At 39.8% G+C, this 12,480-nt stretch overlaps 1 protein-coding gene across 4 annotated transcripts in view; it reads right to left on the reverse strand.

Annotated features, from left to right (window-relative positions):
* The window catches only part of ankrd6b (ankyrin repeat domain 6b), a 53,858-nt gene that overhangs the window by 26,731 nt on the left and 14,647 nt on the right, over positions 1-12,480 (reverse strand). For 3 of the 4 annotated variants that reach the window (XM_067572658.1, XM_067572659.1, XM_067572656.1), the window contains exon 2: positions 3,007-3,346. In XM_067572658.1, coding sequence (XP_067428759.1) covers positions 3,007-3,132 — 126 coding nt within the window. In that variant the 5' untranslated portion in view covers positions 3,133-3,346. Of the gene's footprint in view, positions 1-3,006; positions 3,350-12,480 lie in introns of all 4 variants that reach the window. The other variant, XM_067572657.1, reaches the window with a different exon arrangement.

Below are 12,480 nucleotides of genomic sequence, written 5' to 3' on the forward strand. Positions count from 1 at the left end.
AATATGATGCCATGTGTTCATGTACCCATGGAAAATAGGTTTGCACTGCCAGCACAGAAAACACTAAGCACATGATAGACAACAAAAACAGCCAGTATAAAGCATTCACAAATGAATAACACTTCTGCACTGGCTTTGCATGTGGCCTCTTTTCATATCAGCTACCTGAAATTAAGTGTAGTTTAAAAAATACCATTAAAGCAAGGATTTGACATGTTTTTACCTGGACATGTAGCTTTATGTAGCTTTATATAGCCTGCAACTCAACCAGAGACAGTTTTCAACCAGCTCTTGCAGTTAATATTAAACATTAAAATCTGCCAGTGACAGTTGTCATTTCAGACGGCAAAATCGAAAATCAAAAAAAAAGAGAAGTCTGTTTTTGTCTACTACTGTCTGAAATCTGAGACAGTTTTTGATACTTTGTGTGATGGAGACAGTACTGAGTACTGCGCTAACAGACTGCCCCATCTGTGCACCTCATCTAACATCCAGACCATTGTTCTAGATGAGCATTGGCCCTAACTGGCACACGGGAGGGTTACATCACATTCTGTGTATTTGTAAATAAAACCGTGGTGTGTGCATGCGTGAGTATGTGTGGTTACAGGAGATGTGATAAAAGAATAAAACAGAGCTTCAGGGGACTCTGTTGCCAGTTACTACTGTCACTGTGTGTGTGTGTGTGTGTGTGTGTGTGTGTGTGTGTGTGTGTGTGTGCATGTGAGAGAGACTCTTAGACAGAAAACTGTGTCAGTGTGATCCATCTGGCCGTGCAGCAGCTCAGCTGTGCTACTGTTAAACATCTGGGTGCAAACAACACACTGCTGCTGGAGGTTACACAGCATGGAAAATGTGTGCTGGCTCTATTACACTCAGCATTCATTCTCAGCTGACCCATGTCATTACATACAGTAAAGTTTGTCATTTTGATTGCAAATCCAAGTGTCCAAATTCTGACGTGAAGGGATAGAGAGAATGGAAATGCCTTAAAGGTCAACTGAGCAGACTCCATCCACTGATGAAGACTGTGAGATGTGGTTGAAAGCTAATGCAAAAGCTTATAAATAGACCTTGAGTTTTCAAAATGAGTTACTGAAAAACAATTATGGTTTCAAATTTCAAACAATACCCAAACAATGTTTTAAAGCCATGCCTCTCTTCTGATTTGCTTTACTATGTGAAATTAAGCAGATTCACATATGCATGCAACTTAATTAGATGGAGGATTCATCCTCTTAAACATCTAGAGAGGCAGTAAGATCTCCTCATGCTCAGTGTAATTAGGAGGAGATGTCTTTGCATATCTCCGTGTGGCACCCACATGAGAACACACTTCACCAGAAGGATGAGAGCACTAAGATCATCCGGATCAACTTGAGTGTCTCACTCAAATCACTTCAATGAGGATGAAAACATTGGCTGGAAATTATTCCACAGATGGAATCCAGAGCTGCTGGAATTATTTTCACTTGTTTTGAAACATGTAGGGGTTGTGTCATGTTAGTGGCTCCAGTGCTGCTAAACCTTTCATGCTCTGCTTTGTGTCTAATTAGTGTAAGAAGTCCAGATGAGCCTACAGAAACAGTGTTGCTGGATATGTTGTCCAAAGTGACTTACTTCATGATGACTCTCAACTGAAGACAAAGAGTGAAAGGCTTTGCAGTGAAAGGAATGTGTGACTGTCTATCTGCTCCATTCACTAGACCACCTCTATGAGTCACACAACTCAGTGAAACAATGCAAGTAAAACAACACCCAAAAGCTACAGACAATATAATACAGGAAAGATAAAAGTTAAAAGTCGAATTGCGCCAACCAGTTGATTTTGACCCTGAACTCACTGTGAAAAAACAAGTCATCAGAGGTCATTCCATTTCCCACACAACTTCCTGTACTTATCTTCTCTGGAACTATTAGTTCAGACTGCAAGTGGGCAGGTAAACAGGACAATGAATGGTGTCTCATACAGTGATACTGCAGGTGATCGTTACTGCATGGTCGCTGTGTGTCACTCATTTCGCTGGGGAATTACTTGAAACAATGAGGAAAAACTCCTGCACATTGTCTCACTTACTGCTGGATTATTTATATGTTGACAGTATTTCAGTCAGACGGAGCTGACGGCTGAGTAACACAAGTAAAGTAACAAGTAATGTAACGCATTATTTTTGCTGCTGAGTAATGAGTAAAGTAATATAATTACTTTTACAATGAATAAAGTGTAATCAGTAATCAATTAAAATTTTCAAGTAACTTGCCCGACACTGACTGTCATACATAAAATATTATATCATAGAAACATCCCTAAGGAACTGCTAAAAGGCTAAACAGGACACAACACACCTGTTTTAACCTCTTTTTACTTTCTCATGTAGCAGGGAAAATTCTTCCACTTGTTTGCTGACGTGCATGTGTTACCATGGTTACTGAATGCATAAATATATACATGACTTATACAGATCACAATCAGCAGATGGATTAAATTGCAGTTTAGCTTTTCATGCTAAAACCACATTCCTACTATCACACAGTCCTGTGGTTTGTCTGCTTTGCTTTCACATCACAAATGAACCACACCGTAGTCCAACTGGAACAGAGAAAACAGACCAAATAACTGGATCGAGACTGCTTGAAAAGGTGGGTTGTTTGGTTTGCAAACCAAACCAAACAAACTGACATGAGTTAATCTGAAAGCACCCTAATCAGGAGAACGGTTCTTTCTGTTGAGCCAATGGATAAGAAGTTAGTTTCTGACAACAAATTGTAACCAAATTGTTGAGAAAGGACCCAACATTGGTATAATCACCCAAATCATTCAGAATCCCCTGGGGCCATAAATACTCACACCAAACTTCATAGCAATCTGGCCAGTAGATTTTAAGATACGATGCTCTGGACATAAGTGTTGGATAGACACACCAGCTGACACTCTATTACTAGCAGCGCTACATAACAAACCTAACACTACAGCAACCATCAGCTCATTCAGGACCACTGACTCACCTTGGTGACAGCTACTTTTGCGCCCTTGTTGATAAGCTGGACCACATTGTCGGCTTGTCCCTTGTGTGAAGCTATGAGGAGGCGCTCGGAGAGTGCGAGGACCTCAGCCGCATCCTGCTGGCTCATGAAGCAGGGCGAGTGATGCTGCCGTCTCCAGACACGGTGCTCCAGATGGTGGGAAGGCAGCTGTGGCGATTGTCTCCGATGCCCTCTAACTCATGGTGAGCCTCGCTGCAGACAGAGGTGTCAAGCAGGAGCTGGAAAGACTGCCAGTGCTGCTGTTCCTTCTGTTGCTACAAACTCCACCAACCGCTGGGATTCCTCCCCTTCATCCTCTCAGCTGCTGGGACGAGAACAGGAAACACATGGAATGAAAACAAGCCAGCATGTGCTTTGTTCATAGAAGGCTGGCAAACAGGAAAACAGGGGCGGAATGGGCAGAGAGGACTGACATCAGCATCACTACTGTCCAGGTTGCTAAACCCATGTACAGTCCTCGTGGGATCATGTGAGCTGTACAGAAATAATCCGCAATGAGAGCCAAAAAGAGGGGTCAAATGTGGTCAGAGACTGAGTGCCTGCTGTACTGTGAAGCCCCCCCCGTTCACATACAGTGAGAAATAAAAAACCACAAGAACGCAGTCGTAGCTACCTCAAACAGCACAGACACACTGCTGTGGTTTGATGAGTTCTTCGGTGACACACGTCTGCGGTTGTGGTCTAACCGCAGGGAAGGTAGAGTGAGTAAAAGGAAAAAGGCTGCTGTGTCTCATGTGTCTCATTTGATTTCTCATCATCACTAAAACAGACAGACGTTGAGCTGTCATTTAGTATCTCCGCCTCTACAAGTTCACTGGAATGCATTCCTGTCTAATTAGGCATTTCACAGGTCTTGCAAAGAGATCCCTGTTATCTCTCAGTTTGTGTCAATGTACTGTTCTGACTGCTGACATTATCTGCAGCCTTTAGAATATGACTCCAGGCCCAAGCCAAAGCTGTGAAAATCAGATAGAACGTCTTGTCTATCAATGGAAAAATCAACCAGCTTTTTTTCTTCCCCTGGTGAAAGAGTTGATGCAGAATTGAAGCTATTCCTTCACAATACCAATTATAATCCTAGCTATAATACTCATCTGGAGAGACTTGAAAAGAGTGCAACTTGTACAGTTGTCTCAGCTTTGAACACTTTCAACCAAACTCTAGTAACAATGTTAGAGGAAAACTAGGGTTTATTATTACTGGGGTTTTATTTTCTTAGCCCTGGCCATTGATTCTATCAGTTATGACTGAACATGGTTTAAACAAAAGTACTTCATGTGCTCTCGGAAAGTGGAGACGTCACTAAAAAATAGCTCCAACAAGGCAAGAAACATGATCAGACAAGGTGTAAACATAACTATTGTTTATCCATAAGTTTCCATAAATTGTCTATAAATTTGACTATCCTGCAGGTTGTTTAACAGCTGGTCTGATCACCTGACGGCTTGAAAAATGCCAACAAAACAAACATTTTCTATAGATTTGGCGTATTCTTGTTTCCACAATTAGATTCCTTATGTATACTTATAGTTAGTACGTTCATACTAATATTACACACATCTTCTTCATGAGCCTTACAATTTTTGGATTTTTTTTATGTAGGATATGTATCTTTCCTTTTGACATTTATATTTCTACTGTAGGATATGCACTTATTTCATTAATGGTTTGATATTATATTTCTATCTATAATCCAAGGTTTTCAACTGGTAGAACTCATTGGGATTGTCTGTATGGATACTGGGAGGTGCTACTGCTGCCCTCTGATTGGTGCTCTCTTCCCGGGCTATGCTTTACATTTACATACTGTGAAAAGGTCTCTCCCTTTTCACTGGGCCCTGGTTCCCAACATTGCCTGCCAACCTGCTTCATTTACATCCCTTAAAAGTTTCCAGTGCCAAACATAATCTGCCCTTTATATGAGGTGGTGTAGTGGCACTACACACACAGTATATACGCTACTGGTGCTTTTTGTCTGTATGAACCTTGAGTGATGAAGGCCTGAGAGGACAGAAACATTGTTAATAAAGTAGGACTGATTGACAGGGTGCAGGATTTTTTTGCTCCTTTCGAAATATTAATGATATAAAAACACATTGACAGATGACAGTTATGAGAAGCAGGTGGAATAGTTCAAGTCATACTGTAAAATGAGCAGGAAATAGTGGAGACAGACGCTCTAAGCATGTCATGACAAGAGCACTCTGTCATTAAAGAGGCTCTATTACATGTTATTTGGGCTGTCAGTACTCACAATTATACGGGCAGATACTATAGGGATTTGTCCTTTTGTAAACTTTAGAATACTAGTAGAAAACAACATTTCATGATCCATGAGGTGCTTATTGGCTGTTAAGTCAGAGCTGCAGCCAGGATAATCCATGCTCACTAAGCTCCATACAAGTAAACACAACACACTACAGTACACACAGAACAAAGGCAGCCACTTCTAAATAGTATGAGGTTAAACATTTCTCTTCCATAAAGAGAGCATGCCTTCTCTTTGAAAAGCTGAATACACAAGAGAAAAAAAAAAGCTCCATCTAACAGCCACTAATCAAAGGTCTGTTCAACATGTGTTTCATCAGGGACTTACAGTACACTGCCTATAAAAATAGCAGAAACTTTGAAAATTTGATGTGATTAATAAGGTTGTTCTTTGGATCATAGGAAACGAGAGCATGTAGCGATGCAGTATTTTCTGCTTTTCTGTTGTTGGTTAAAACAACAAGAGATAAATCTCTCTTCTCTTTTCCATACACATTTTTTGAGCCATGAGGCCTTTCATCACAGCTGACAACCCCCCCCCCCCCCCCCCCCCCCCCCCCCCGACTAACTGTAAGGCTTCAACCAAAGTTCTCTTGTTCATCCAGTCATCAAAATAGTTGCCCTCAATTAACTGGATTAATGTTAGTGTGTGATGCAAGGCTCAAGTTATTAAAGAGATCCCTGCATGTGCCCCTCGTTCCCTCTGTGAACCTCAGTGGGGCTGCATTAATATCTCTGAACCAGTCCAGTGCTTCTCTCATTTCTTTGTTAAGTCCCCCTTTGATTCCATTTTTATCAGCTGGTAAAATACTGGATAAACTAGTTATTCAATAGCTTCTGTTGTATAGATGAAAAATGTAAGTTAGGCTTTTCACACACTACAGACACAAGACTCTCCTGCTATACTGACAGTGAACTGATGAACATCACCTGTTTTCTTTTCCCTCTCAAACTCTGTCCATCTCATACATGACATTGACTACCTTTACATGCACACTTATATTCCAAATTTGATACGGGTCATGTAAACAGCATATTCCATTTGGATATTCTGAATTAGGCCTTATTCCGAATGTAGCATTTTCTGATCAAGACATGTTGGATATGCCAGTATATTGTGGTTTTAGGAGTGTTCTTTGCACATGTATACAGCACATTCGGAATATGCAGCTCAATTGGAGTTTTTGTGACACACAACCTCTTGCCTGTTTACAGTCAGCTCTGTGTGTTGTAAACAAACCAACTAGCCAGCAGTTTGCAAGGCTGGGATAGAGATGCATGACGGGCTAGTTGTATAGTGCACCCCTGTGCAGGCAAAATGATATATGCTGGAGCAGGAAGGCAGACAGAGGAGAGGAATAAGAGGAGAGTGAAGAGCTGATCAGGGCGGGCTGGAAAAACAGAGCGTGCCTTCTCCACAGCGGGGGTGGAGGGGATTGGTTATTATCCTGACATGCAGTCATGGACTGATGGTGACGACTCAGTGTGATGCTCCAAAAACACTCAGCAGTGTAGTAAATATCATGGGACAACCTAGGTACCGGATGTGCCTGAAACTATAAATCTATAATATCAATCATATCGATATCACTTATAAATATCAGGCAGCACCTCACTGGTGTACTTCAATACCTGCAGAGATCTTGTGATTCCTGTTCCAACTGCAGCAGAGGGAAACCCTGAAAACACTCTGCATATAAATATTCATTGTCATTATCCATGTAAACAGCTCAGTAGGAATATTGTCTTTTTTGGAATAAGGGCAAAAACTGGAATATTTGTGCATGTAAATGTAGTCAGTGTCCTCATGCTGTCTGAAGAAAACGTGCTAACCTGAAACTTTATAGCCCTGCTTGCAACAGAGCACTGCTGCTTCTTTATTCTTCCTATATGAATCAAATCCATACAGCAGATAGTTTAACACAGCAGCACAGGTGGAACCAATAACATTCGAATCTGTCTTAAAACAACAGTCAGGAGCCCAAATGAACATTGAAACATGTTTTTCTTGCTGTAATCATTCCTCCTGTTCATACTGACCATTAGAAGATCCCTTCATAATGACCTTACAAAATCCACAGTCCTCCTTCTGTGCAAAAATGTATTTAAAAGTTTATCTGAAGCTAATATGAACCTCCAGCATCCAAATGGGTCAAATCAAGTAGATATCTTTCAACATTGCAGTCTTTTCAGTGCCAAAGTTCCTCTTTTTGTTACTATACTTCCACCACAGCTCAACAGGGAAACACTGTCTGAGAAAACACAAAGAGGGAATTTGAAGCTAAAAAGACTGTAAATGTGTCAGATATCCACTTGATATGACTAACTCAGACTGCTGAAGCCTCATATAAGCTTCACATCAACTTTTAAATGACTGTGTGGACACACTGTGGATTTTGGCCTCCATCACTTACATTGAAAGCACATTTGAAGGATCTTTTAACATCCAGTATGAACAGGAGGAATGATTACAGTGAGGAAAACCTCTTTCACTGTTCATGTGGACTCCTGACTGTTGTTTTAAGACACACTTGAAAAATTGGGAACCTATTAGAGCTGCTCAATCATGACAAAAATCATAATCACGATCATTTAACAGATTATTCATTGACTTTGGAAGCGTCATGCATTTATTGAACTTTAAAAAAAACAAAACAACTGTGGATTTCTTTGAACTTTAAATATAATTAAACTAAAAATAAATGTAAAACAATGACATAAAATAATAAATTACATTGTATATACATGCATATATACACATATATATACACATATATATATATACATATATATACACACACACACACACATACACATATATATTTATATATATATATATATACACACACATATATACATATATACATACATTCTTCAGAAAGCTGATTTCTTAACTGTCATGTGAAAGAGAAACCTGCTTTCTGTAATGGGAGTATGATATTGGAGAAACGTGGTTTCCACTCCCTGGAGTAGCATCCAAAATCTAACCTGCAGATGTCTAAATAAGTCAGTTTCCACTGCTGAACATCTGACTGTTAAATTCAGACACATTCACACTATGAGGATGACTCTGCTCTCACTGCGCTGTCCAGCTACTTCGAGACACGATGCGCTAAATTTATAACACAAGACAAAACCAGAGCATCACTGTGAAACGGAGAGTAGCACAATAATCTTTTCATCTCGATTAACATTATCTTGTTTTCATAATCATTGAACAAAATCGTAATTGAAAATAAAATTTGATGATCGCCAACCCTAGAACCTATCCTTTAATGATGACTCTGTTCCAGCAAGTATAGCAACACAATGCAATTTAGCAATTAATAATGTTATTAGTTAAATCTATGGTATGACGTCAGCATGTGGACAGTAGGAACATGTTTGACTTTTTAGGAAGACAGCTGAGGAAGCATGCACTGGAGCAGAGGCTAACCTGGCTGTGGCAGAGGGATTCCAGCTCCCTATTATGGAAGGCTGTCGTTAAATATGAAGGAGCAAACTCATTAAAATCAAACAATTTAAACAGAGCATAATGAAATTGAACATTTGTCTTTATTTGCTGTCAACTCGCCTCCATCTGAGCGAAAGAGGAAGTTTGCGTGTCAAATAAAGCTTATACTATAAAAGTAGCGTGACCTGTGAAAAGGATTAGCACTATATAATCATTCTTTTTCACAGGGACATTACAAAGCCATACATACAAACTGTAACCTGAGAGGAAGACAGGATGTGAGAGACGGTGAAAACAGCATTTTCCACTCAACGCTGATTGTATGCAGAGGAAGAGACATGTCCGATCTGATCCCCGGAGTCTAATCTGTGACGACAGTACTCTAATGATGGTGTGTTTCATTACTGCAAATGCAGCAGAGAATGAGATGTAACATGGTACAGATGACATCAACAAGACTGATTCCCGGTGCCGCGGGCCTACATGGCTAAATCCAGATCAAGAAGACAGTAGCCCTTCATCTCAACTCTACCATACACACGGCTGTTCATTTCCACTGGACACCGTTTCAATGTTAAAACAGAAGAGTAGCTACACTTCTAAAAAATTAAATGGAGTGGCAATGGAACTCTTGAACCCTTTTGAGTACAGACAGGAAGTGTTTTTTCTCGCCAGTGTGTTGTATTTTGGGTTAGTGGGGGTGTGATGGGTTGTGACACTCAAAAACATTTATCTGCTGATTTACAGACGTCTCTTCTCTTTCAGAAGTTGTAGTTACACAGTTTGGCCGCTATGTCAAATTAGCTTTGTACTGTTCCTGGGTGCTTGTGTAAAATGGACTATATTGAGTGTTGCATTATGGGTTGTTTGTAGCCTTAATGTTGCTAGGCAAGTGAGTGTCTTAAAGTCTGTTTATAGAGAGTGTGTTTCACTAGTCCAGTGTAACCTGCAGTAGTTTCTGAAGGCTCGCTTAACATGTTTTTCTGCCACGGAGGACATAAATTCATGATGACTGAAAACGAGTTCAAACGTCTTTCAACATCTCTACTGCAGAATATGTCAAGCTGCCAAATACCACTGTGACAGATGATAAGGAGCTCGAAAAGACAAACGGGCAGTCGTATAAATGCTAACTGCCGGAGAAAATCATTTTTGACCACTTCCAAGACCCTGGCAGGAGAGTGTGAGTATGTAACCATATTTTCCAAAAACAGGTGGTTGGAAAGGGGGGTGGGGTGTCTTATAATAAGGGTCACCTTATATTCAGGCCAATACAGTATTTAGGAACCAATTATTTCATAACATCTGAGATTTAAATTTTTTTTTTTCATGGCGGTTACTGCGACAGTTTGAATGGCTTTGCTAATTTGTGCAGTAAGGAAATAATCAATACCACAGCAGCTCTACATGATGCATTTAATTTGAGGATCCTACATAGTTCTTTCTAAAGATTTGTCTAAGTGGAAACCCAAAATGACCATTTGTAGACTCCAAGGGACACACTCAGTAATGACATTACCAGCATTCATGGTTTTCCACGGCTCTTTATATTGGTGCCCAACTCATCTGAAATAAAGCACACCTAAGCTAACATCAGAGGAGAGGAGTATGTTTTTTGGAGGTGTTCATTTCCTGGAGGAAATCCTGCATCAGAACTGTAAAATAACCAAATCAGCAAAACTGCACAATCCACTCAAAAAAACATTCTTGTGCTTAAAGAATGGAATTTCATGCAATGCAGTTTCCTCAGTGGAAACCTGCCTTGCCATACACTATTAAACTCATAATGTTATTGGCTAAAATGTCAGCTAGTCATCCCTACTGAAGCCTGTGACTGGCTGGCTGTGCACAGCAGAGGAGTTTGCTTGTCCATGTTGTTCCTTATACTGGCAACATTGCTTCGCTTTTCTGACCAGCTGACTGGCCAGTAGTAGCCACAGATGCTAGCATGAGGGATTTTTTTTTTTTAAGGAGGTTTACGAGGATGGTGGGATAGACTCGTATGGTGAAAATGGTGTTAGTGTATAACAATTCAATGAGTATCTCCCCTCACGCAAAACGTAAGCAGTATGTTGTACACAAATAGAAAAGTCATACACAAGACAGTTTTTACAATGTTTCTCCTCAACCCAGAACACCCTGAACCCCCCTACTTACACCCCATCCCCCAGGCCTCTTCAACAAGGAATAACATGATAGTATATTAGTATAGATGACAAAGATAGAGGTGATAGTAGATAAAAGTAAGTCAAATAGAATAACAATAAAAATGTAGTATAAAAACAGAAATGTAGACAAGAATTATAATAAATTATAATAGTGAAACTAATAAAGTAGAAGAAAGAAAAAATAATAGTTACTAAGGTAGAAGAAAAATAAAATAGAATAAAAGTAAAAATATAATCATTAACATGTTTAAACTCACTTTCTACTTCATTCATTTGTTATTACTCACAAATATGTATCCAAAAACATACTGTATGCTGGCAGAAAAACTGTCCCTAATGTGTCCAGCCCTGAACTGAACTACACACATTTTACTCTCTAAAAATGAGACCTATAAAAACGGCTCTGACAAAACAGTACAGTATTGTTTTCATGCAGTATGGAGGATGACATGAAAGAATGAAAGAGTGACCTGAGGTCTGCAATCAACAAATATCCTTGGAAACATTCCCAAAAATTCAAAATTAGACCAAAGAATGCATGAAAACGTCCTCAGCGGTCTCTGTCGCTGCACTCTCACAGAGGTCAATTCACTTGAGCTGAAAAGGGTTGTGATGCACTATGGTAACGTTTGAATGACTCCCTCCTGCCAGCTGAAAACTGAATAAGATTAAACGAACGGGGGGGAATTCTCTTCCCTGACTGCATTCCAGTTGATTCTACAGAAGATCCCGTTCAGTCAGAGACCCACGCACACACAATGGAGGCCTGGCAGTCACTGTGAGGCTCCTCACACGCAGCTAGGCAACAGGGCTTTTGTGCAAACTTTTAGGAACTCAGGACTCAGTTCAAAAACAAGAAATGCCAAGCCCTCGCTTTTCACATGGCTGAGAGAGGACGCCCCGGAGAATACTTATTAACCTGCTCACTACTGACAAACACTATCTTCATATCTGGGTTAGTTCCTTCCTGGAAAAAGGGGCAAATAACAGAGGAGATGAAGAACTTTTATATGAGTTAGAAATAAAATTATAGTGACCCAAATTACAAAGAGCTGGAAAATATTAGCAGTGGCGCATTTGTAAGTTTATACTATATGGAGAAAGTCAAATGGGGCCATTAGCATTTTTCTAAGACGTCAATGCTCCGACAACGCTTCGACACCAAAAAACTGAGAATTGTTCAGCAATTATACATTTTATGGCTGAAAAATAGGTTGATCAAGAAAGTACAACCGTTTGTTTCACCGCAGCCTAACTATGCTGAGAAATATTTTATCACTATTTTTCTTTGAAGCAGATTTAAAGTTCATGTCTATCTGGAAAACCTGTCAGCTCACATTAGTCTTAACAGCTACATTACTGGGAGACTTAAAATAACGTATTATGTCTATGTATTCTTATGTCAGCTATGCTTACAACAGCTGGGAAGTTTCTATAAATTATATAATCCTATAAATACACTAAATTAATTCAAGAATTCAAGCTTCAGTTGATACTAGAACCCTGATTAAAGCCTGGAGGGAACCCAGGTGTTTCAAGGAGACA

This window comes from Thunnus thynnus, chromosome 18 (genome assembly GCF_963924715.1).
Source record: "Thunnus thynnus chromosome 18, fThuThy2.1, whole genome shotgun sequence".
Taxonomy (NCBI): Eukaryota; Metazoa; Chordata; class Actinopteri; order Scombriformes; family Scombridae; genus Thunnus; species Thunnus thynnus.